At 47.5% G+C, this 20961-nt stretch overlaps 10 protein-coding genes across 10 annotated transcripts; 7 read left to right on the plus strand and 3 right to left on the minus strand.

The window, feature by feature from the left end:
* Positions 1-27: 27 nt before the first annotated feature.
* Positions 28-933, plus strand: BKA55DRAFT_594784 (alpha/beta hydrolase fold-domain-containing protein; the record flags this gene model as incomplete). Its single annotated transcript, XM_046195712.1, has 1 exon — positions 28-933. One exon carries the CDS (start codon positions 28-30, stop codon positions 931-933), a length of 906 nt encoding a protein of 301 aa, XP_046048736.1.
* A 1636-nt stretch (positions 934-2569) lies between these two features.
* BKA55DRAFT_594785 (cytochrome P450) lies at positions 2570-4389 on the plus strand (the record flags this gene model as incomplete). The annotated part of the gene is made up of 7 exons (XM_046195713.1): positions 2570-2692; positions 2793-3090; positions 3143-3253; positions 3302-3543; positions 3574-3672; positions 3725-3938; positions 3998-4389. The coding sequence occupies 7 exons, from the start codon at positions 2570-2572 to the stop codon at positions 4387-4389; spliced, it is 1479 nt and encodes a 492-aa protein (XP_046048737.1).
* Positions 4390-5169: 780 nt separating this feature from the next.
* Positions 5170-6091, plus strand: BKA55DRAFT_691053 (uncharacterized protein; the record flags this gene model as incomplete). The annotated part of the gene is made up of 3 exons (XM_046199601.1): positions 5170-5258; positions 5320-5869; positions 5918-6091. 3 exons carry the CDS (start codon positions 5170-5172, stop codon positions 6089-6091), a joined length of 813 nt encoding a protein of 270 aa, XP_046048738.1.
* Positions 6092-6638: 547 nt separating this feature from the next.
* Positions 6639-8902, minus strand: BKA55DRAFT_729135 (magnesium transporter NIPA-domain-containing protein; the record flags this gene model as incomplete). The annotated part of the gene is made up of 2 exons (XM_046201191.1): positions 7808-8902; positions 6639-7757 (listed from the first exon to the last, which is right to left on the minus strand). The coding sequence occupies exons 1-2, from the start codon at positions 8555-8557 to the stop codon at positions 6639-6641; spliced, it is 1869 nt and encodes a 622-aa protein (XP_046048739.1). The 5' UTR covers positions 8558-8902.
* A 1598-nt stretch (positions 8903-10500) lies between these two features.
* On the minus strand, positions 10501-12204 carry BKA55DRAFT_570419 (uncharacterized protein). Its single transcript, XM_046193001.1, has 2 exons — positions 11731-12204; positions 10501-11678 (listed from the first exon to the last, which is right to left on the minus strand). Exons 1-2 carry the CDS (start codon positions 11908-11910, stop codon positions 10725-10727), a joined length of 1134 nt encoding a protein of 377 aa, XP_046048740.1. The 5' UTR covers positions 11911-12204; the 3' UTR covers positions 10501-10724.
* Positions 12205-12871: 667 nt separating this feature from the next.
* BKA55DRAFT_691056 (uncharacterized protein) lies at positions 12872-13862 on the plus strand (the record flags this gene model as incomplete). Its single annotated transcript, XM_046199602.1, has 2 exons — positions 12872-13088; positions 13138-13862. The coding sequence occupies 2 exons, from the start codon at positions 12872-12874 to the stop codon at positions 13860-13862; spliced, it is 942 nt and encodes a 313-aa protein (XP_046048741.1).
* Positions 13863-14200: 338 nt separating this feature from the next.
* BKA55DRAFT_540361 (uncharacterized protein) lies at positions 14201-14732 on the plus strand (the record flags this gene model as incomplete). The annotated part of the gene is made up of 3 exons (XM_046190254.1): positions 14201-14281; positions 14337-14480; positions 14529-14732. The coding sequence occupies 3 exons, from the start codon at positions 14201-14203 to the stop codon at positions 14730-14732; spliced, it is 429 nt and encodes a 142-aa protein (XP_046048742.1).
* A 767-nt stretch (positions 14733-15499) lies between these two features.
* Positions 15500-17126, plus strand: BKA55DRAFT_691058 (fungal-specific transcription factor domain-containing protein; the record flags this gene model as incomplete). Its single annotated transcript, XM_046199603.1, has 4 exons — positions 15500-15687; positions 15748-15964; positions 16015-16305; positions 16356-17126. 4 exons carry the CDS (start codon positions 15500-15502, stop codon positions 17124-17126), a joined length of 1467 nt encoding a protein of 488 aa, XP_046048743.1.
* A 248-nt stretch (positions 17127-17374) lies between these two features.
* On the minus strand, positions 17375-18341 carry BKA55DRAFT_691059 (uncharacterized protein; the record flags this gene model as incomplete). The annotated part of the gene is made up of 2 exons (XM_046199604.1): positions 17375-18028; positions 18087-18341. The coding sequence occupies 2 exons, from the start codon at positions 18339-18341 to the stop codon at positions 17375-17377; spliced, it is 909 nt and encodes a 302-aa protein (XP_046048744.1).
* Positions 18342-19423: 1082 nt separating this feature from the next.
* Positions 19424-20833, plus strand: BKA55DRAFT_540364 (uncharacterized protein; the record flags this gene model as incomplete). The annotated part of the gene is made up of 1 exon (XM_046190255.1): positions 19424-20833. The coding sequence occupies one exon, from the start codon at positions 19424-19426 to the stop codon at positions 20831-20833; it is 1410 nt and encodes a 469-aa protein (XP_046048745.1).
* Positions 20834-20961: the final 128 nt, after the last annotated feature.

The raw sequence follows: 20961 nt of genomic DNA on the forward strand, positions 1-20961 counted from the left end.
CCCTCATAAACTCCATCTCAGTCAGCAATGCCCAGCTTCAAAGCTCGCATCCTTAGTTGGATCATCTGGTGGTGGTTCAAGAGCACATGGAGTTCAGCGGAGGGAATCAACAACCGCATCGCCAAGGAACGTCTTCGTCCTGAGCGTGTACCTCCCAAGCATCTCTACAAAGAATTCGCCGTTGAAGAATACAAGAGAAAAGGCCACATTGCGGATTATGTCGTTTACATAGTCTCCCCAAAAACAGAGACGCCAACTCGTGGTCGAATCTTGTATCTTCATGGCGGTGGCTTCGTCTTTGACATCACGCCTCAGCACTGGGAACTTGTGGCTCAGCTTGCGAGACGTCTGAATGCTACTGTTACCGTGCCCATATACCCGCTTGGCCCTGAGACGTCGCTTATGAAGATGTATGAGTTCGTGCAGCCGCTCCACGACGAACTCGCATCTGCACCAGACCGGACGCCTTTTTGGGTCATTGGTGATTCAGCTGGAGGAACCATGTCTCTCGTTCTCACGCAGAATGCAAAATTGGCTGGTAAACAGACTGCACAGAGAATTGTGCCTATCACGCCTTGCACTGATTCCAGTCTCGTCAATCCTGAACTTCACAATGCAGCGCTCAAGGATCCATGGCTGGACGTCCCTGGCATCGCCGAGATTACAAGACTCATCTGTCCAGAGATGGATACTCAGCATCCTAATGTTAGCCCCATCTACGGAGATCTGAGACTACCGCCGATGTTGGTATTCGCAGCTGGCTTGGATCTCTTGACTCCTGATACCAAGAAGATGGTTGAGATGGCCAAGGAGCAAGGCACAAAGGTTGAGCTGGTGTATGGAGAGGGCATGATTCACGTGTGGCCTATTCTACCCATTCAAGAGGGCAGGCAAGCTGTGGACAAGATGGTCGAATGGTTGGGGATCAGTTAATAATTTCTTTGGGAGGATTGTCTTGGGCTACGGCGTTGGGTTGGGGTTTTGAATGGCATGAGGATACCCCAGGGAAGATGTGACGATGACGACTACTATATATGAGAATCATATGTTTATGAATGGGATACGATATAGGATACTTTCATATGTCTATTATGCTCGGACTTATGGCCATGAGTCCAGACATGGCCAAATTAAGGTATGTAAAAACAGCTACATACATCAATCAATTTTATTATGTCTATCTGCATGGTATTGATCTTCATCTTGAAGATTATGCAAGACAGTGTCGTACAGACCAGACGGATAGCAGCTCAACTTCCAAATTCCTATCCATCTGTATAAAAAGCGGTGGCTTTAGGACCCCATCAGAGGGAACACAAATCTCATAGCCCAAGATGACACAAAGTCGAGGTAGACTGTCACGAGCATCCATGAGTAGTCAGCATTAGTATGGGCTGTGTCTGCCGTTCTTCCGCCAGAATACACAAGGGTTTTATTTATACTCTCAAAGCTGATGTGCACACTGATTGGGTACATTGAGTCTTGACACTTCACATGTCAAACCGACAATCCTGGATAATGATGATGATTACTAAGATATGTCGACTTATACCCAAGCTCGTATAATTGATCAATTCGAGATCCATGTCATCTGCACGAACAATGACCTTCCGGATATTATTCAAACGTCAGAACCCCATGAAACGAACAACACCAACGAATTGATACAAACATGAAAAGTCGGTAAGGCTATCATGTCACACAACCAACGGGAAAAATGTAAGTGGCTTTCCTCGTGACATGTAACGGAAAGATCTGTGAGACGAACTGCAAGGCTGAGCAAAATCTTCTATAACTTGACCACTACTGTAGGTCAAAGCAAGCCATGTTGAAGATCTTCAGGTCCAAGGTATCATCGCTTGAGCGCCACGACTCGCTACAGCACAGATGATCTCGGTAATCTACAGTGTCTAATAGATTAGCTCATATCGTTTGTAAATCCATGTTTGTAGAGCTTTGACAGCAAGGTCCCAATGCATCGGCAAACCGCATCGTCCCAGAAGGGTATTCATCGAGCATCGTTCCGAGAAACCAAGATACCCCTTTCGACGCTGTTCGGAAATTGCCACGGCATTAGACTCGAGTGACAGCGGATATAGACAACGTACCATTGCATGTTCTCCGAATTGGTAATGTGATCAGCCTGTTTTCGATGTAGTATTCGCTATATGTATCGACAGCAAAGCTTCGGCCCCCATCTACCACCTGGCATAACCTACCAAACACTGGAAAAGGCTGTGCCACAACTCTATATAGAAACGCCCGATGTTCGATGTTCGGGGCCTTGATCTCGTCCGTACCGTAGACGTCAACTCAATGCAACATGTTCCGTCCATGTTCGCCAGCCGTCTCGCAGTGGTTGCCACCCGCCAGTTGCGCGGACACTGAATAACAGCTGCCAGTGCAATAATTACCATAATATACATCGATTTCCTGGCCTCCTTCATAGCTTTGTCATTCTTCCTTTCTTCTAACAATCCCATTCTTGCTGCTTTTTGATTGATACCCATTTCGTCTTCATATCTTGGTTATTTCCGCTCGCCCTAACGACCTCGCTCGAGAGTACAACATGTACGACTCGTTCTATTTTTCGATGACGATGCCGTCAGTGCTTCCATTGACGCCTTCTATTCCCATGGGATTGATTATCTTGGGTATGCTCTTGATGGGAACAATCGCCTTTAACGTCTTTGTATATCCCTTCTATGTATCCCCTCTTCGATATCTTCCCGGACCAACAGTAAGTAAACTCGCCCTTCGTTTCCGTATCATGTTGCTAACATTGATAACAGGACAATGCCTTCTTTCTTGGACAGACTGCAAAGTTCCTTCAGGTTCCTTGGTTTCCTGAACTCTTTTGCAAGTGGTCCCGCGAGTTTCCCGAGGCGCCCCTTATTCGATACTTGAACTTTGCCAGCGGCGAAACACTGTTTGTAAACAGTATCGAGGCATATAAGCAGGTCCTTCAGACGAAGAGCTCGTATTTTGTGAAGCCCGCCTTTGCGAAGCAGTTCGCCCATGAAATCATCGGCGATGGACTTCCCTTCATCGAAGGCAAGCTTCACAAGCTACGTCGAGTAGCCATCAGTCGTAAGTACAATCAATCCCGGCACCAATTGAGACCAATGCTAACTTTTCTTAGAACCGTTCTCGGCTCCACGACTTAGAGCCTTCGCCCCTATTGTTCAGAGAAAGGCCGAACAACTGATCGATGTACTGACCCAACAACGTAACGAACACGGTAACGTTGAAAGTAAGTAAAAACCCCCCTTTTTGTGTGACTGAGCTGACAATTCTATAGTTGAGAGCAATATTTGGAAAGCAGTCCTCGACGTGATTGGACTCGAAACTTTTGGCATTGATCTTAACCACCTCGAATCGGACGAGTCTCCTTTGTTTGACACCTTCACCAAGATGATGCAACCCTCGACGTTTGGCCATGTTATCAACTACTTGAACTCACTAATCCCGATTCGACAGTTTGTACCCATGAAAGAATGCATTGAGTTTTCTCAAAGCTGTACCCGAGTTCGGGAGTTCATTGTAGGTTTGATGACAATTCGACGTAGCCAGAGCGAACAGTGCCTTAGCAAAGAAAGGAACCGAGACGCCCTTCAGTGTTTGTTGGAACACTCCGACTCTGATTGGAACGATAAGAATATCGTTGAATATGTAAGTCACCCTGAATTCCGAATGTTGTGGATTGTGCTAACTGTTGTAATAGATTTTGAATCTTTTGATCCTTGGACATGACACGACAGCCTGCTCCATCACCTGGGCCGTTCACGAGCTCTCACGCCGACCGGACTGCCAGCAGCGTCTGAGAGATGAAATCGGAAACATGGACAGCACTTGCGGCATGCCTGATTTCAGCGACATCGACAAACTCCCGTATCTGCACAACTTTGTGCGCGAAGTTCTGCGACTTTACTGCGCAGGCAAGTAACACATCTAACACCCCTCACATTAGGAAATTGATTAGCTAACGTATTTATAGTGGCCATGGCACCTCGCCAAGCGACCAGCGACGTGGAAATCGACGGTATCATGATCCCCAAAGGAACCGTGATCCAACTCTCGCCCGCGGTGATGAACACACACCCTCTGGTCTGGGGCCCAGACGCGCAGGAGTTCAACCCTGGCCGCTGGAGCGATCTCACGGGTGACGCGACAAGCGCCTACGCCTTCGAGACGTTTCACAACGGCCCGCGGATGTGCATCGGCAAGCAGCTTTCCATGATGGAGATGAAGATCATGCTTGTCGAGCTGGTGCGAAAGTTCAAGATCGAGAAACCTCTTGGAAACGAAGAGAAGCAGGTTGAAGTCGCTGGACCGGCTTTTACACTGCGACCAAAGGAGAATTTGGTTGTGCGTTTGGTGGAGATGTAAGAAAGAAGTTAAGGTGGCTGGACCACTTCTTTTGCTGGCGTATTATACGGAGTTTGGGGGAGTTTAGGACACGACACGACATGACATGACATGATATGACATGGTATTGCTTTAGACATTGGCATTTAGACACAGATTCTGCAAGAGGCGGAATCAGATGACTGGGAAAGAAAGTCACGATAGATTGGGTATGTGGATTTGAGCAATATATGCATTTTTGATTCTTTTTTTTATATGAATATGTTTCTATCATGACTTGGTTCTCATGATGAAGAGACTCACCCCGCAATTTCTAGGCCTCAATGAGTTAAACTGTCCCGCCTGTTTCTCGAACTTTCCAGGGAACACGCGCTTAGAAATCCAATCAAAAGCTCTATCAAACCCTTCTAAAATCAAGGGTCCTTTGCTCTTCTCTCCTCTACTTGAGTAACTAACGTAACGTACGTGTGTCATTGTGGCTCGCTCGCTGTTTCCAGTAACTCCCTGCTTCAGCTTCTGCTTCCAGAGTGAACAGCCCAGCTCCCTCGCTTTCTGCACATTCACACTGCGATCTCTCTTTATTCTGTTCCTCATTTCTTGGCTCTGTTGTGCAGTTTATTCTCCTTTTTCTTTGCGTTCATAATATCAGCGCCTTTATAGATACGGAGTTCTCTTGTCCGAGCATCCGAAATACAGAATCGCCATCCTTAACGAATCCTCCATTACGACATAAATTACTGTCCAATCTTACCACATCTTACTACCACTCACCCCAGTCTCACGCACTGCACTTGACTCAACATGTCTAAGTCGCTACAGCTCAAGAATGAAGGGAACAAATGTTTCCAGGCGGGGGACTACGTCGGCGCCGATAGCCTCTACTCCAAAGCGTGAGCACATATAATCAGCGCAGCTCAGAGCAAGGGCTTATTCTGACAAAGATCGCAATAGCATCATCGCCGACCCCAAAAATCCAGCTCTTTACACCAATCGCGCCATGGCCCGTCTTAAGCTTAATTATTGGGACTCAGTAATCACCGATTGCGAAGCTTGTTTGCAGCTAACGCCTGATAACATGAAAGCCCGGTACTACCTTGCGCAAGCACAGATCGCTCTTCGCGACTATGACGCCGCGCTTGAAAACGCTCTGCATGCGCACAAGCTGTGCGCCGCTACGGGAGATCGCTCGCTCGCTGCTGTGACGAGTCTCGTTCTTCGCTGCAAGAAAGAGCGCTGGGATGATCTCGAGAAGAAGCGGGTTCGCGAATCGCAAGATCTTGAAAGGGAGATGCTTGAATTATTGACCAGGGACAAAGAGGCTATGCTGGCGGAGACGGATGATGGGATGGTGAGGCAGGAAATTGAGGAGGAGAGCGATGCCAAGATTGAGAGGATGAAGGAGATTTTTGAAAGAGCAAGGGCAGATGGCGAGAAGAGAAGAGAGGTTCCAGACTGGGCGATTGACGATATCAGCTTTGGATTCATGGTTGATCCCGTCATGGTAAGTTATTCACCAGGATTGAATGCCACGTTTGCTAACAAGGCACAGACCAAGACTGGAAAGTCATACGAACGTGCGTCTATCATGGAGCACCTCAACAGACATCATAGTGATCCTCTCACTCGCGAGCCACTTGTGCCTTCTGAGTTACGGCCAAACCTGGCATTAAAGCAAGCGTGCGAGGAGTTCCTCGAACAGAACGGTTGGGCTGCTGATTGGTAGAAGAGAAAGCAAATCTCGGTGAAAATTAAGAATAAGCGGATTGGAGGTCTTTTGATTGATATCATATTGAATGCTTGGAGTTTCAGGTGTTCCGAGGCCAATTCCAGAGATGTTTTGGGCTTGTATAGCGTAACGTTTTGAATGAATTCATGAAAGTAATAACGGCAATTCTCCTCCTAATCATCTACTGTCACTCGTACTATTCCAGTGCTGCAGCCAGTGGTTTCATAAACTATATCTTTTAACGTATACAACTGATCTTTATTCATCATGTCGTGTTCCTATCCTCCACCGACCCGGCCATCATGTCCCACAGCAGCTTTGTATATAAAGGTAGTCATCAAGCTCGCGCTCCGTCCAAGACATGTCTATACCCTACTTAACCCAGGCGTGACGACATTATACAATCGCTATGCAACCGGATAACCCAACCAAGCGAGCCCAGTAATCCAAAAAAGAGAACACCAACAACGCCGTGCAAATGCATGTTTTTCCACCTTACTCAAAGTACCACCCCGAATGCTGACATTACCCATCAGATTTGCCCCTAGAGAAAAGCTGGGCCCGGCTGGCTAGCGTCCTTGACGAGTCCGGCCCGCTCTTCCTCCGTTGGGTCCGCGACGTGTGATGTTGATCTAGACGATGAGTGAGGCCGCCGGAACACATTATGGAATGAAAACTGACGTCGTGTCGTATCCTGAGGTTGTCCATGAGGCGGGGGCGTCGGAGGCGCTAAGCTGTCACCACTTCGGAATGACGCCCCTCGGTACTCAGTATCCTGTCCATTATACTCGTGCTCCCGAGTTTGACCATAGTAAGCGGCGTGTTCTTCGTCGGCCTTATCCCGGGGGACGGCAATCTCAGTCAGGGGTACCGGGTGCATCGGGCTGCGGGGCCGGGGTTTATCGTCTTCATGATCGTCGTTGGCGTGTCGGCCTGAGAAGTTGGTAAAGCCTCGGGCTCTACCTCGAATGGTACCTGCAATGCTAGAGAAGAGTGTGTTTGTTTCCTGGCGGTTGTTGTCATCGTCGCTATCGTCTTCGTCTTCGACCGGTGGAAACTGCGACATGCCTAAAGGTGGATGTTGTCTTGGACTGCTTGGTCTTACAGCAAAACGGGGTGAGGTGGGCGGCATCGGTGGCGGAGGCGATGTGACTGATCCTGCCCTAGAGCTGCTAATCGTTCCGGTCCTGAAAGTCATTGTTCGTCTTCTTCTCAAGCCATCCCATTCCCACTCTGGCTGCTGTCCATCCTCTCGGATAGGGTCCATTGTGTCCATCATCATCTTTTCCTCGTGGAGTCGCTTGAGCTCTTCGGCTTCCATTCTAAGTCGTCGCTGTGAGATCTGTCGCACGATGGCAGCGGCTCCGCGGATGGCATCGGCCTTGGGTTCCGACTCTGGCTGTTCCTGCTCGGCAATAGTCTGGATCTGATCGAGGTCGCCGCTGAAGACTGCTGCGTCGGGCACATCCTTTGCGGATTTTGAAAGCTGTAGCAACACTACTCCCGAACAAATTGTTAAGAAACCTAGAACAACGGTGACGATAGACTGGGCAGTGCCCTTGAAACCTTGGAAAAGAATTGCTGACGTGATAATAGTCGTACTTGTAAAGTAGACGTAATATGTCGGTGTAACGAGGGCTGCGTTATAGATGTTGAGCGCTTTCTGTGATGAGTTGTTAGTGACTGAGACGGAATTGAGAGCTGGGCTCATACGTTGAGATAAATGATCTCCGTCAATAATGTCCCAATGACAAAGACGAATAAAACCCATAGGAACCATTCCTTGTATTGAGGTTTGCCGCCAATCCAAGCAATGATAGCAGCACCCAGTCCTTGAGTCGATACGACACTCAGTCCACCAATCCAGCTGCAGATTGAGATATAGACCAACATATTCTTATTACCATATCTCGGCCCAGCCCATAGTGCAGTGGCGATAGACCCAACTATAATAAGGCCGGCATAGGTGAGAAACCCTGGTGTAATGAAGTATTTCTGCATCTCTTGAATATCGCTGACGGATGATGTATGGGGAGCATTCATAACAATAACAACCGAGCCGACAATGCAGAGGAAGCAAGCAACCTTTCCGACCATGCTGAGGCGCTCTTTGAGGAAAATGGCTGAAAGAATAGCTGTAATAACAACGGACAATGCGCCCAGAGGAGTGACGAGGATTGCATCGGTGAAGGCATATGCGACAAAGTTGAGGATTTCGCCAATGATCATAAGTGTCATGCCCGCCCACCAGTAGAAGTTTTTGAGGTATCCATACCCTTCTCCAGCAACCTCATTGTATTTCTCGTTGGCGCGCAATAGCCCAACCTTTTTGAGGACGAAAGAGATACCGATAAAGACACCAGAGCCAACAGCCAAACCAATACCAACGGGCTTATAGAATCCAGGTCGATCGCTCGCGTCGCCGCCAAGGCCGCCACTTCGTGCGAAGATATCGGCGTCCATTGCGGTTCGATAGTCGATGTTTAAGGCGGAGAGGGAGAGGGAGGAGGAGAGTCGAAGCGGAAATCTAGACTCTGTTTAGGACCACATGTGCGATGGTGACGGTATCGGTTGCGGCAGCGACGAAGGACTCCGGTTTATAGGGGGTTGAAGCAAACTCTATAGCGATGTAAGCTCATAAGATGACGAACAATTGAAAGTAAGAGCTGCGGGGAAGGTAAGATACGGTAATTCTAGGAAGAGAATATACAAGAAGAAATGTTGAGAAAGCAAATAGTCCGTCGAGTGCAGGGCTTTGAAGATACGAAAGTAAAGAAGAAACCTTGGAAACGGCGTCGCACACACCAGACCAAGCCAGCTTGTGATGAAAGAGCCTAGATGGATGTGGGTGGGCTCCTGAGACAACCAAAAGAACAAGTATCGGTACATGCGATACCCATTTAGGCGCTGTCCCCGCTGCAACCTGCCAACTTCCAGTGGCTCCCAGCCAACCACTTCGCTCAAACCTAAACAAGCTACAGAACAAGCTCCTCCATCTCCTGTTACCGGTCCATTGGGCGGAGATCTTAGCCTTGTAGACATCAACAAAAAAAAAAACATCTACGTACCTCATGCCTCATGGTTCGGCATGTCTGACAGTCAATACCCCGAGACCGAAATAAAGAGAGCTCAATTATAATTTCCTTGGTTATGATTAATTAATTCATTACTACCAGGGCATTCCAAGTTTATGACCGAAATGTCATGGGCCATCACCCACTCAACGGGCTCTTGGACCAACGGGCGCTAAACAAATCGACGTCAGCACCTCATCCATGATGAGCCTGAAACCTATGAGACCTGTGAATCTGGCTGCTTCAGTGGCTGTTGATGACTTGTAGATATTTGATAGGGGTCCTTGTATCGATCGATGCTTGACCTGCCCATCTCGGTAAGCCCTTGGCTCTCTCTTTGGCGCAGCATTTGGGAACTTTTATGTACAGGTACTTTATGGCCCGCCCCCAAAAAAGCCACTTACATACGTACGTACGTCGAGGGGCTAGATGACGATGAAGCATTGCGCATCTCCTGGTCAAAACTCATTCCGTTGGAGACGGACTCTAAAAGTTGAAGATTCTTTCTCTCAATTGATCAAGTTGACCGCTTCTATTCACTCACACGCTGTACAATGGTATCGTGAAATGTAGTGAGCTTGACCGCTGAATAACGAATGTTCTCAACTGAGCTGATGGTGGCTTCAAAACTGTTAGGCCAAGGCGGACTCTACTCAAGCGCATCCGCCAACGTGGGGTGGTTGTTCGGTAGAATCTAGACCCAAAACCTGGGGCTCTTTTTCAGCTTCCAGCGTTCAGACTATGATACATACTGAGATCTATCTTATCCCGTAGTATCCGTATCGTACCCTGTAAGACTCCGTGTCCGTTGGAGTTTATCGTCAAAAGATGTGATCAGCACTATTCATCAACCATGTCAATGTCTCCCGAGCCCTCCGGGCCACAGCACTCTGCTCTCACGCTGCATTAATGTCTGGCCTTGAGTCTCTCACAGCCAGCAAAATGGGACTCTCCGCAGCTATTTCTGTCTCGGGACGACTCTGCATGCACACACGACTCAGCCTGTTTCGACTCCACACACCAACTGCACATGTGGTGTTTCAGAGAATGTTATTTTTTGCCCAGTGATCGACAGCGAATCGATAAGTTTCAATGTCTCAATTTGCTGGTGGGTCGACAAATCGACCGGCTGGACTCTCTTAATGTTGATCAAGCGAACCTCGCTTGATACGAACACGAACTAGGGCTGATGATATATGGCGTAGATTTGTAGAAATACAAAAAGATAGAAATCCTTTGTAGTTGACCGCTCTTATAATGGGCAGATATTCAAGACTTTGCCCGATTATAGTACCATCTAGTCATGTTCTGTCACCAGACTCACGACTATAGCGTGCTGTCATGCAGCTTGACGGACCGTTTAAGCTGCATCTCCGTGGCGTCAAGAGTTGAATGATATCGTGTGGCTTATGCTAAGTTAATCCATAATACATACATATTGTGTCGTTTCCTATCATGTAAAGGGGTATCTAGATCTTGTATTCATAAATGCCATGATGCAACCTATTCCATTGAAAATCCCATCCCTTATTCATACCATATCATGCCATGTCGTGCTATTTCTTCTGAACCGGGACAATCTCCTTTAACCACTTCTTAACTCTCTCATCCAGAGGTAACTTCTTGGCTTCCCCTTCACTAATCTTCTTAGCAAATTGTTCTTTCAACTTCTTTTGAAGAGCTAGTTTCTTTGCGTTTTCCTCTGCATGTCTGGCCCTATTTCTGGCATACATCTCAGCCACTTGTCTGCGTTTTCTCGCCTGATGCTCCACTAATCGCTCGGGAGGGATAGTTTTGCCAGTATGTTTCTTAACCTTGTTCCAGAAAAGCTTATGCTGAAGCTCGAAGTTGTTATGAGCAGTATTGTACATCATGATCCGGGCTTGACTTTCGACCAGTTCCTTGAATACAATACTGTACTCACTCCTCGTGGCTGTCTTGGAGAATCTGAGACCCATGTCGATAACGGCGCATGCCAGATCCTTTGAGCCCGGAAGGTCGAAATTGATTCCCATGAGAAAAGATTGTGCCTCAGGATGAAGTGAGGTTAACGGAGTGCCTAGGAGAGCTGACCGGACCATTCTAGGGATGAGTGATTTGGGTATTTCCTTTCCGCCGTATTGTTGCCACTCAGGTCCGGCTGAAGAAGACGCCACCGGATCCTTCGTTTCCGAAGTTTGGGGTTCGACGGTTTTTGATACTGCGGATGTATCTATTTTCTGTCGTTTTGCCGGATTCTTGGGTGGAGGACATGGCGTTTCTTCGCGTGTTAAAGCTCGTTTCCGGGTGACGGGCTCTGGTTCCGCATTCTCAACTGGCATGTCGCGGACAAGAAAGCGCAGAGAACCATATGAGCTCACGTCGTCAAACGCATCATAGAGATCATCATCCTCTGAATCATAAACATCTTCATATTCCTCCTCCTCCTCTTCCTCCTCCTCCTCTTCGTCGTCATCTTCTTCCTCTTCATTTATTCTCTCATCCTCATCATCCTCTTCATAATATTCATACTATGAACGTCAGTCTCACTCCTGGTAAATGAGAGGAAAACTTGATACATACACTTGTTGTGGTTTCCTCAGCTGCCTCAGCCACAAGCATAACTGTTAGAGCTGTTGCGAGATCAAGTTGCTCGCTTCGGGTCAAATCGTTCTTGATAATGTCTTGGACGACAATATCCTCGATTGTCTTGGAGTCAATTCCCGAGCCTTCCGGATACACGTTTTTCGGGTACCACGACATCTCTCTGGAGTCTATCGTAATTATTTTGATGTAAAAGCTGATGATGTCGACGGCAAGAGGTGAGATTCTGTCCTCGTCATTATTTTCTAGAACGAAACGGTTGATTTTATTCCGTCCGTCAAGGTCCGATAAGGCAATGTGAAGAGCCCAACTGGTGGGGGAAATGACCTTTCTTGACCAATCACAGCCATTTTCACTGACGATAGGGCCGTTCTAGATTTGTGAGTGGCAGAATTTATTTGGCATGGTCGCTTATCTCGTAATTTGTGTTCCGAGGCCGAGTCTCGCGAGTCGAGGCCTCTTGTTGACTAACACATGTAACCATGTGGCTTATTATTATACATCACTATTCACAACGTTAGCTAAGGTAACTAGCACATGCTTTTCCCATTCTTACAAATTCTCGCGTCTAAAATTCCCTTCCGCCACTTTAACGGTTTAACCAAACACCGCAGGTCCCCAGTTTTTAAGGCTAAATACCCCTGGCTCGCCCTAAGAATTAAGTCTGATCCTGAAATTGCGAGGTTGCTTTTTTACCAGGGAACAGATCCTCCGACCCATTCTCATCTGTAGCGCTGACGGGAGAGATAATTGAAGCGTACACTGCCCTATCAGCCTAGTCGTGACCCTAGCTTTAAGAGGTTTACCCCCAGTATTAGCTGTTTGAGGACGATACAGCGCATTGAACAGCCTCCGGTATGGAGTGAGATGGAGATACAGGGGATCCTTCGTGTCCAAATGGAGTCTTGATCGCCTTAAATCAACTCTGAATCCTTATTTAGGGATCCTCTTTCCTGAATCTCTTGTGTCTGAGCTTCTCTAGCTTGTTCCTTCGTGTCTTTGTCTCTGTCTCTGTCTGTCTTCGTCTTTGCATTCGAGTTTGCGCAGGCGCAGTTCTATCCACTTGAATTACATCCACTTGAAGTTATATATCGATATATTGCCCTGAACCCTTCCTACAATGACCAACAAGAACGCAAAGTCTCTCTACGAGGCTATTCCGGAATGTATTAGTGGATGCTTCGACATCAGTGTTGCTGCTACTGGCTGTGCCAAAGACGACTACGATTGCTGGTGCTATAAGCCGAATCATCAGACCATCGTTGATACGTTGGAGCAATGTCTCTCAAATAAGCAAAGGAAGACGAACAAGAAGTGTAGTGAAGATGACCAATTCGGTATGTGGTCGTCGGCTCGGCAAGTGAATGCATTATTAACAGAGGCTAGAATATGAGAATAGTTACTGGAAGATCTGCGAACAATACTGGGAACCTTACGGAACTGCTACCGAACCGACATCATTCCCAACTGCTGTATCGTCTACCGCTTCAGCAACGTCGACAACACTCAAGGTCTCGACAACAGTCGCCACTACTGCATCGTCCGAAGAGACAGCCGCCGCGGAAGAATCTACCTGGACGAGCCTTGCACCAACTGAGACTGGCGATTCCGAGCAAGCACAAGCATCTGACGAAGCGGACGCAGCGAGCCCTACTCACAGCGGTCTATCACCAGGAGGAAAAGCTGGAGTCGGCGTTGGTGTTGCAATTGGTGTCATCCTTATCGGTATTGCTGTCTTCCTCTGGTTGCGCGAGAGGAAACGAAGACGCACAGTCGAAGAGCAGCTCAGAATTGTAGAGATCGAGAAGGCCAACGCTCCTCAAGGAGGATACTATGCTGGCAAGGGCTTGTACGAGATGGAGGGCGATCGACCTCATGCTGAGGAGCTTCGTGGAAGTATGAGAACGCCAGAGCTTGGCGCAGCAGACACGGTCAAGTCGAGCAGCGTGACACAGGTTGGACCCGTGAGTCCATCTGATAACGATAGGGACTCGTCGTTCTCGACACGCAGTCAATCGTGGCCTATTTCGCCTGAGAGTCCAGGTCGTCAGGAGTCAAGAGGGTTGGGTGAAATAACGGACAATAATACGGCCAAGCCAGCTGCTCCTTGATGAGTTATTGTCCTTGATCATTATCACATTCTTTTATATACAGACTTACTTACATAATTCTTCTTTATTGTTCTTTCCAATGACTCGACATTGCTGTCAGTGGTGAAAGGAGGAGTCAAACGAAAAGCCCCCACTCGTTGGTATTGACATTGGGATCGATAATTGAACACTGGTTTTTGGTTTGCATTGCTCAAGTTGGGCCTGGAAATGACTGCTATAAAACGCCGGGCTCGGTGGCATTATTTCAGTTCTAAATTTTGACCCAGTCAACATCGCCCTCGATACCAACATCGACACGTTCATTCACCACTAGTTGATCGATTCGATCAAACTTCAAGATGCCTGCAAACCGAGAGACCATCATCGAGCTCCTCGAGCGTCTCAAGCAGGAGAATCACTCCGGCGCCCAAACCCTGAAGGTAATTCTAACCACACAGACAGCCTTGTACACAGCAGCACTGACTCGATTTACAGGATTACCTCGCCGAAACCTCTTACCTCAAGGACGTCATGATGGCGGTTGTTAAGGACATCGTCGAGGCGAAGAACGTTCTCGGTCTTACCGATGGGCGTGCTGCCCGACTCAACTCTTGCCGCGAGGAGCTGTGCTACGCTTTCGTAAGCCACTCTCTTCTATCTGCCGCTGTTCGTGCTAATAAGATACAGGATAAGCACTGCCGCGTCACTGAGGATGGCTACGACCGCCTCTACCACCCTCGATTCACCTGCCGCATCCAGACCTTCAAGGTTCTGGCCGCTGAGGATCACGTCGAGGTCGTTCTTCGAATCCCGGCCCGCGAGTACAACGACTCTCCCCACATCCTTGAGCCTGGCAAGTGCGAGGTCGCCCTCATAGTGAAGGAGAACTAGCTGAGCGCTCGTTCTTGATTTTGACCCGACTTGGAGCTTGGGAAATCATCACAGGGGGTGTAGACAGAGAGACAGAAGCGTAGAAAACGCAGCGAGATCAGATGGTTGGGACAGACTTGTAGCTATAAATCAAAGTTGGTCTTCGCTTAGGAATGACTAAAATCAGCCCTGAATAATTATTGTTGCTTGTGATGGTGATGTCTCCGACGGCGGGGGATAATAATCGATGACGATCCAGCCAACAGAGCCATAACACTCATATTTAGATAATTACATGAAACAAAATAGGAGTAGTATAAAGAGAAATCTGATGATGATTCTGTAAATTTTATTTTTTCCCTCATCTTTAGTCTTTTAGTGGAGGTGGGAAGATGGCATGAAGCTCAATATTGGGAGTACTGTTCCCTCTCCACTATTTTATCTCACTACCATTTCTCCCTCTTTCAACATAGACCTCTACTACTTCGATTCACAAACAACACCCAGAAATGGACAGGAGCATCGATAATCCCATTGAATTCAACGAGCCAGAAAGAAATGCTGCTCCTCTTGCCCCTTTTAGCTGTCTTCTTTGTCGGAAAAGCAAACTGAAGTGTGATCGTACAAGACCTTCCTGCAGCCGATGCAGCAAGCAAAGCTATGATTGCGTTTATTCCTTATAAAGGCAACAATACCAAAGCAAAATCCGTGGCCAGACAAAAGAGTTGGAGGCCAAACTAGGTATGTGGCGTCACTACTCTCTAGCAGAATGATTGCTGAACTCGGTCATGATAGGGCGCCTGGAGAGATTGCTCCAAGATTCGCAAGAGACAAGGGCATCCTGCATCGAAGGCAGCCAATACAAGTGTAATTATCTTGCAAATGCTGGCATCACGCCGACTAGCCAAGATGAAGATGCCGTTGTTAGGTTGGGTCTATATGAGGAGGCACCTCCTCGAGAACTCATCGAAACATTGTAAGACACCCTTGGATACACTGCGACTCATTGCTCGGGCTTTAGTAACAACTAGACCAGAATCAACATATACTTCGACAGAATCCATCAAGTAACACCCGTGTTACATCGACAGAGATTTGTGGCATCCATCTTCCTGCCGGACCATATGCAGCCTCCAATGTGTCTTCAATACATCGTCATGGCCTCTGCTGCTGAGACATCTGACATCTACCGCCATCTGGGCATGGTATTTTACAAGCGCGCGATAAAATATCTCCAAGACGATGACTCAGGTGTATGTGATAACCATATACCTTCAGGACATTTGCTAAGTAAAGAACACAGGACATCAGTGAAAGCTCAATATCTTTAGGACATGTGCAAGCTCGGGCTCTAATATCGTGCTTCGAAGCCGAGCACTCTATGTTTGCAAAGGCTTCGATAACACTTTGTTCTACCATTAGAGCTGCACATATGCTAAATCTACACCAAGTTGACATCACCAGACCGGATAGCTGTTATCATGTTGACTGGATAGGAGTTGAAGAACGCCGTCGCACTTGGTGGACCATATTCTGCTATGATCGCTTTACCTGTGCCACGACTGGATGGCCAGCACTTATACATGACCATAACGTGAGTTTCCCACTAAAACCTTTCGAGCATATCATTGAACGATATTTCAGATCAGAACTCGACTTCCAGCCTCAGATGAAGCTTATGCAAACGGTCAAGAGGAGAAGACGCGCTTCCTAGGAGATCAATTACTCGAGTCCGAACCACACTCTACATTTGCTGGAGCAGTGCTTGCAGCGCATATCTTTCACCGCACTATAGAACATACTGGAACTAATAACAGCCAGGATCAAGAGTTTCAGGACTTCAACGGAGACCCGTACTGGCAAAGACACAAAAGCACTGATAATGATCTCAAGTTCATGCTACTGATGTTGCCTAAGAATCTTTGTCTTCCTGCCAACTACAAGACCCACAACGCCATCTTTGTCAATGTCATGTTACATACAGCCACCATCTGCCTTCATCGAGCAGCCTTGTGGAGGATGAAGTCTAATCTACAGGGGCTACCGAGTTACGTGATCCGACTATCTCAAGACCGTCTGCTTCCAGCAGCGGAAGAGATACTCAACATTTTTAGAATGATACCCGATCTTGGTGCGACATTTACTAACCCCCTTATTTGTTTTGCTGCATATATGGCTGCTCTAGGATTTATTGCAAGTACATCTCCAGCAGAGCCTGATGGAGAACATGGGCAGGATCTAGACTTCATACTCAAGGTCTTGGCTGCTTTGGGTAATACAAATATTGTTGCCAATACCTTGGCGAGTGAAATTGTTAAGGAGATGAAGCAATGCGGTATTACATCTCTTTCCATGAACAAGGTTGGATATCAATACCCCTTTTCTAGATATGCCAATACTTATGTCGTATTCTAGGTCAACTTACAAGAAGTACCACTAGATATTCCATTACACGCTACGCAACGTCTTTACTCCTGTCCACGGGACTCATACTCTTGAGGATACTGGTAAACAGACATCCAGGATAGCACATTCTCAAGGTCACTGTACAAGACGTATTGAAGACGAACACCGCCATTATTACGATTATAACGACTATATCTTCAGCCTTGAAATACGCAAAGAAACCAAACTCAAACGGACCTCCCCCACGACCATCCCAACTACTTGCGAGCAAAGTCGCTTTCTGTCTCAAGCCAAGTTCCGAATGTCATCAACTCGGGGTATTCCTTTCTCAACGTCTTCAAATCCGCACCGAAGCCCTGGTACTCGAACCACTTGAACATATACCCCAACTCCTTGACCATCGCCATGATTGGGTAAACAACAAGACTATACGTGTATGGGAGATCGCGACCAGTTTTTTCCTTGAAGATCCTTTCGAACTCCTCGAGCGTCAGTTCGTCACCAGCAAGTGACACAGCACGACCCGCGTATTTTTCTGGTTCAAGGAAAGCTTTTGCACCGGCGATGCCCACATCGGTCACTGTGACGAGTTGAAGAGGTTTAGTCTTGACAACCAGCTTCCATGCTGTGACGAATGACCTTCCTAGAAAATTGTCTGTCAAGTTCTCCATGAAGGCCACTGGTCGTATGATGAACCATTGCATATCAGTACCAGCAGTACGGGAAATCAAGTGTTTCTCAATTTCATGTTTTGTAATAAAGTGAGGTACCTGAGTTGGGTTGCTCAAAGAGTCTTCGCCATGTCGGTCGACTGAAGTGTAGACAAAGAACTTGACCCCAGCATCCAAAGCAGTGTCGACAAGACCTCTTCCTTGGGCTACTTCAGCGCCATCTCCTTGACCCATAGGGGACTAGTGAGAGAGCAAATTAGAATCTCGATTGTAACCTTTAAGAAAGAAATGTCCTTACCTGAACACTGAAAACTCCCCAGATAGATTGCTTTGTAACTTCACGAGCATTTTTGAAGATTGTGGCTGCATCAGATAAGTCTCCCTGGACCAGCTTGATGTTGGATGATTTCTGTATGAGCTTCCGAGCTGAAGGAGAATTGGGGTTTCTGGTGACGGCGAGAATTTCCAAGTCGGCATTTTGCTTGACGAGTTGGTCAAGAACAGCACCGCCTTGCTTTCCGGTTGCACCACATATGAGGACTGCTCGTGACATTTTGATAATGTCCAAGTTGTCAATTTCTGGTGCAGAGAATAAAGCAGTAATAAAATGATGAGATACTGGTTATAATAGTATAAACTGATGAATAAATTATCTATGGAGGATGATCTATCAAACCTATTATATAGAATTTTCTAATGAAAAGGCCAGCCATCGCGATCTGTAATCATCGCGAGGGATTGTGTTTATTATAAAGCAAACTAGTGGCCGGTGCCCGAATACACCGAAGCTATGATGGCTACAGCCCCGGCTCCATATCAAAAGACGGCTTGACTATGAAGCTCCGGTGTAAGAGACGGCCGAAAGAGTGGGGACGGATTAACTTCGCCCTCCGGACTGTGCGGTTCCGTTGCCAACTCAGCTCCGACCTTTGTCTTCGGATCAATTATCATCGGCAACACCAACGGCTAATTACCAGTGCAGATTTTTGATGACAGTGGTATCATGGAACCGTCAGTGACATAGAAATAAGTTTGGCCTGTCAATGACAAGAATAGATACGGCGAACCTGCAATTTTGCCGAGACCTAGTCCACATAACTGTATGCATCAAATTCTTCAGATGTTGGCGTTCAAGTTGTGGCAGCATCTTGCTTCTTGAATCCACCACTCTCGGGTGATCATCATTCGATACAATCGCGAGCCGTTCATGAAATGAAAACTTTGAAAGTCAATGCGTATTCTCGGCGATTTTATTCTAATTCTAGTTGGTCCTCATGCCATAGAACAGGTCGAGATTATCTAGATGAAAACTCAATTCGGGTTTACGATGAGCGTTATCGGCGCAATAAGGTAACTAAGTGTAATATTTTGAATTGTTACTTGTAATGGAAAAGTGAATCTCCTTAAATCATGAGACAGAAATGAAGAAGAAATAGGTATATATCTGAGAATCGGCACTCCAGGCGCTGATGCGCCTTATATCTTGCTGCATACTGTGCATCACACTGTCTGATACTGTGCTCTACAATCAAGGGTCGGCAATTTATGGATGCGTTTTGAAGCTTCACCCGAACACTACTATCGCGACCCGTGAAACCATTGGGAGCTGGCCCGGCCCAGCATCACTTCCCAGCCATGTCTGCCGCACTCTTCAGATCACGAGCTGCCATCTCCGGCACCCGAATTGCTTCCTCCGCTCGTCCTGCCATTCCTAGGTCACAACTCGTCCAGCGCCGCAACGCATCATCTTCATCTTCGGCCGGTGACGGAGCTGCCCTCAAGCTTGCTCTCTACGGCACTGTTGGTGCTGTTGCTCTATACGCTTCGTACCTCTACGCTACCGATACCCGGGCTTTCTTCCACCGTTGGCTCGTTCCTCCATTCATTCGCTGGGCTTTCCCTGATGCTGAGGATGCTCATCATGCCGGTACCACAGCGCTGAAGGTGGCTTACGAGTTTAACCTTCACCCCCGAGAGCGCGACACGGCCCTCAACTCTCCCGAACTCGCAGTCAATGTTTTTGGAACTGAAGTGTCGAACCCAATTGGTATCTCGGCCGGTCTTGACAAGGATGCTGAGATCCCAGATGTGCTGTTTGAGCTTGGAGCTGGCATTGTCGAAGTTGGCGGCTGCACACCTCTTCCTCAAGAGGGAAACCCCAAGCCTAGAGTTTTCCGTGTTCGCAGCCTTGATGGCATGGTAAACCGATATGGTCTGAACTCTCGCGGAGCTGACGATATGGCCATTCGACTCAGGGACAGACTTCGACGATTCGCCCGATCTCTTGGTGTGACTGAGAAGGATGTTCTCAATGGAGAGGCCAATGTTCCTCCTGGAAGTCTGCGCAAGGGCCGTCTTTTGGCTGTTCAGATTGCCAAGAACAAGGAGACGGACGAACGGGATGAGAAGGCTATTGCCGATGACTATGTATACTGTGTGCGAAGACTAGCTCGCTACGCTGATATCCTGGTCGTCAATGTCAGCAGCCCCAACACACCCGGGCTGCGTGATCTTCAGGCTACTGAGCCCCTGACACGGCTTCTCAGCGCTGTAGTTGACGAGGCTGCCAAGACTGACCGAAAGCAAAGACCTAAGGTCATGGTGAAGGTTTCCCCTGATGAGGATGAGGATACTCAAATGGAGGGTATCGTTGAGGCTGTTCACCGAAGTGGTGTTGACGGAGTCATCGTGGGTAACACTACTAAGAGACGAGATGGTGTTGTTCCTGAAGGTATTAAGCTCACTGCTCAGGAGCAAAAGAACCTTATGGAGACTGGTGGCTACTCAGGTCCTGCTATGTACAGCCGAACACTCGACCTTGTTCGACGATACCGTAAGCTCCTAGACTCACGCTCTTTCGCGGCCACGACTGGATCCCCACAGAAGGTCATCTTTGCTACAGGAGGTATCACCAACGGCGAGCAGGCACGAAACATTCTCAACGCTGGCGCGAGTGTAGCCATGGTCTACACAGGAATGACGTATGGTGGTGCGGGTACTATTACCAGGATCAAGCGGGAGTTAAAAGATGGTGCAAAGAATTAGACGTGCCATAGCAACATTTCACGTTTTATTTGTTTATCACAGGTATAAAAATGGGACAAGTTATGAAGATTCAGTGGTTTTATCTGCTTATCAAGGTTTTATTTTATTTTAATATTTGTCTGCTTTTA

This window comes from Fusarium redolens, assembly GCF_020744475.1.
Source record: "Fusarium redolens strain MPI-CAGE-AT-0023 chromosome Unknown BKA55scaffold_9, whole genome shotgun sequence".
In the NCBI taxonomy this organism is placed as follows: Eukaryota; Fungi; Ascomycota; class Sordariomycetes; order Hypocreales; family Nectriaceae; genus Fusarium; species Fusarium redolens.

What these genes read in the sequence shown, in the direction of transcription:
- BKA55DRAFT_570419 (XM_046193001.1), bottom strand. Translation starts at nt 11,910, where the DNA reads ATGTCGTGGTACCCGAAAAACGTGTATCCGGAAGGCTCGGGAATTGAC. An exon ending in CTGAGGAAACCACAACAAGT is followed by an intron (nt 11,679 to 11,730) that starts GTATGTATCAAG and finishes TGACGTTCATAG; the next exon opens with TATGAATATTATGAAGAGGA.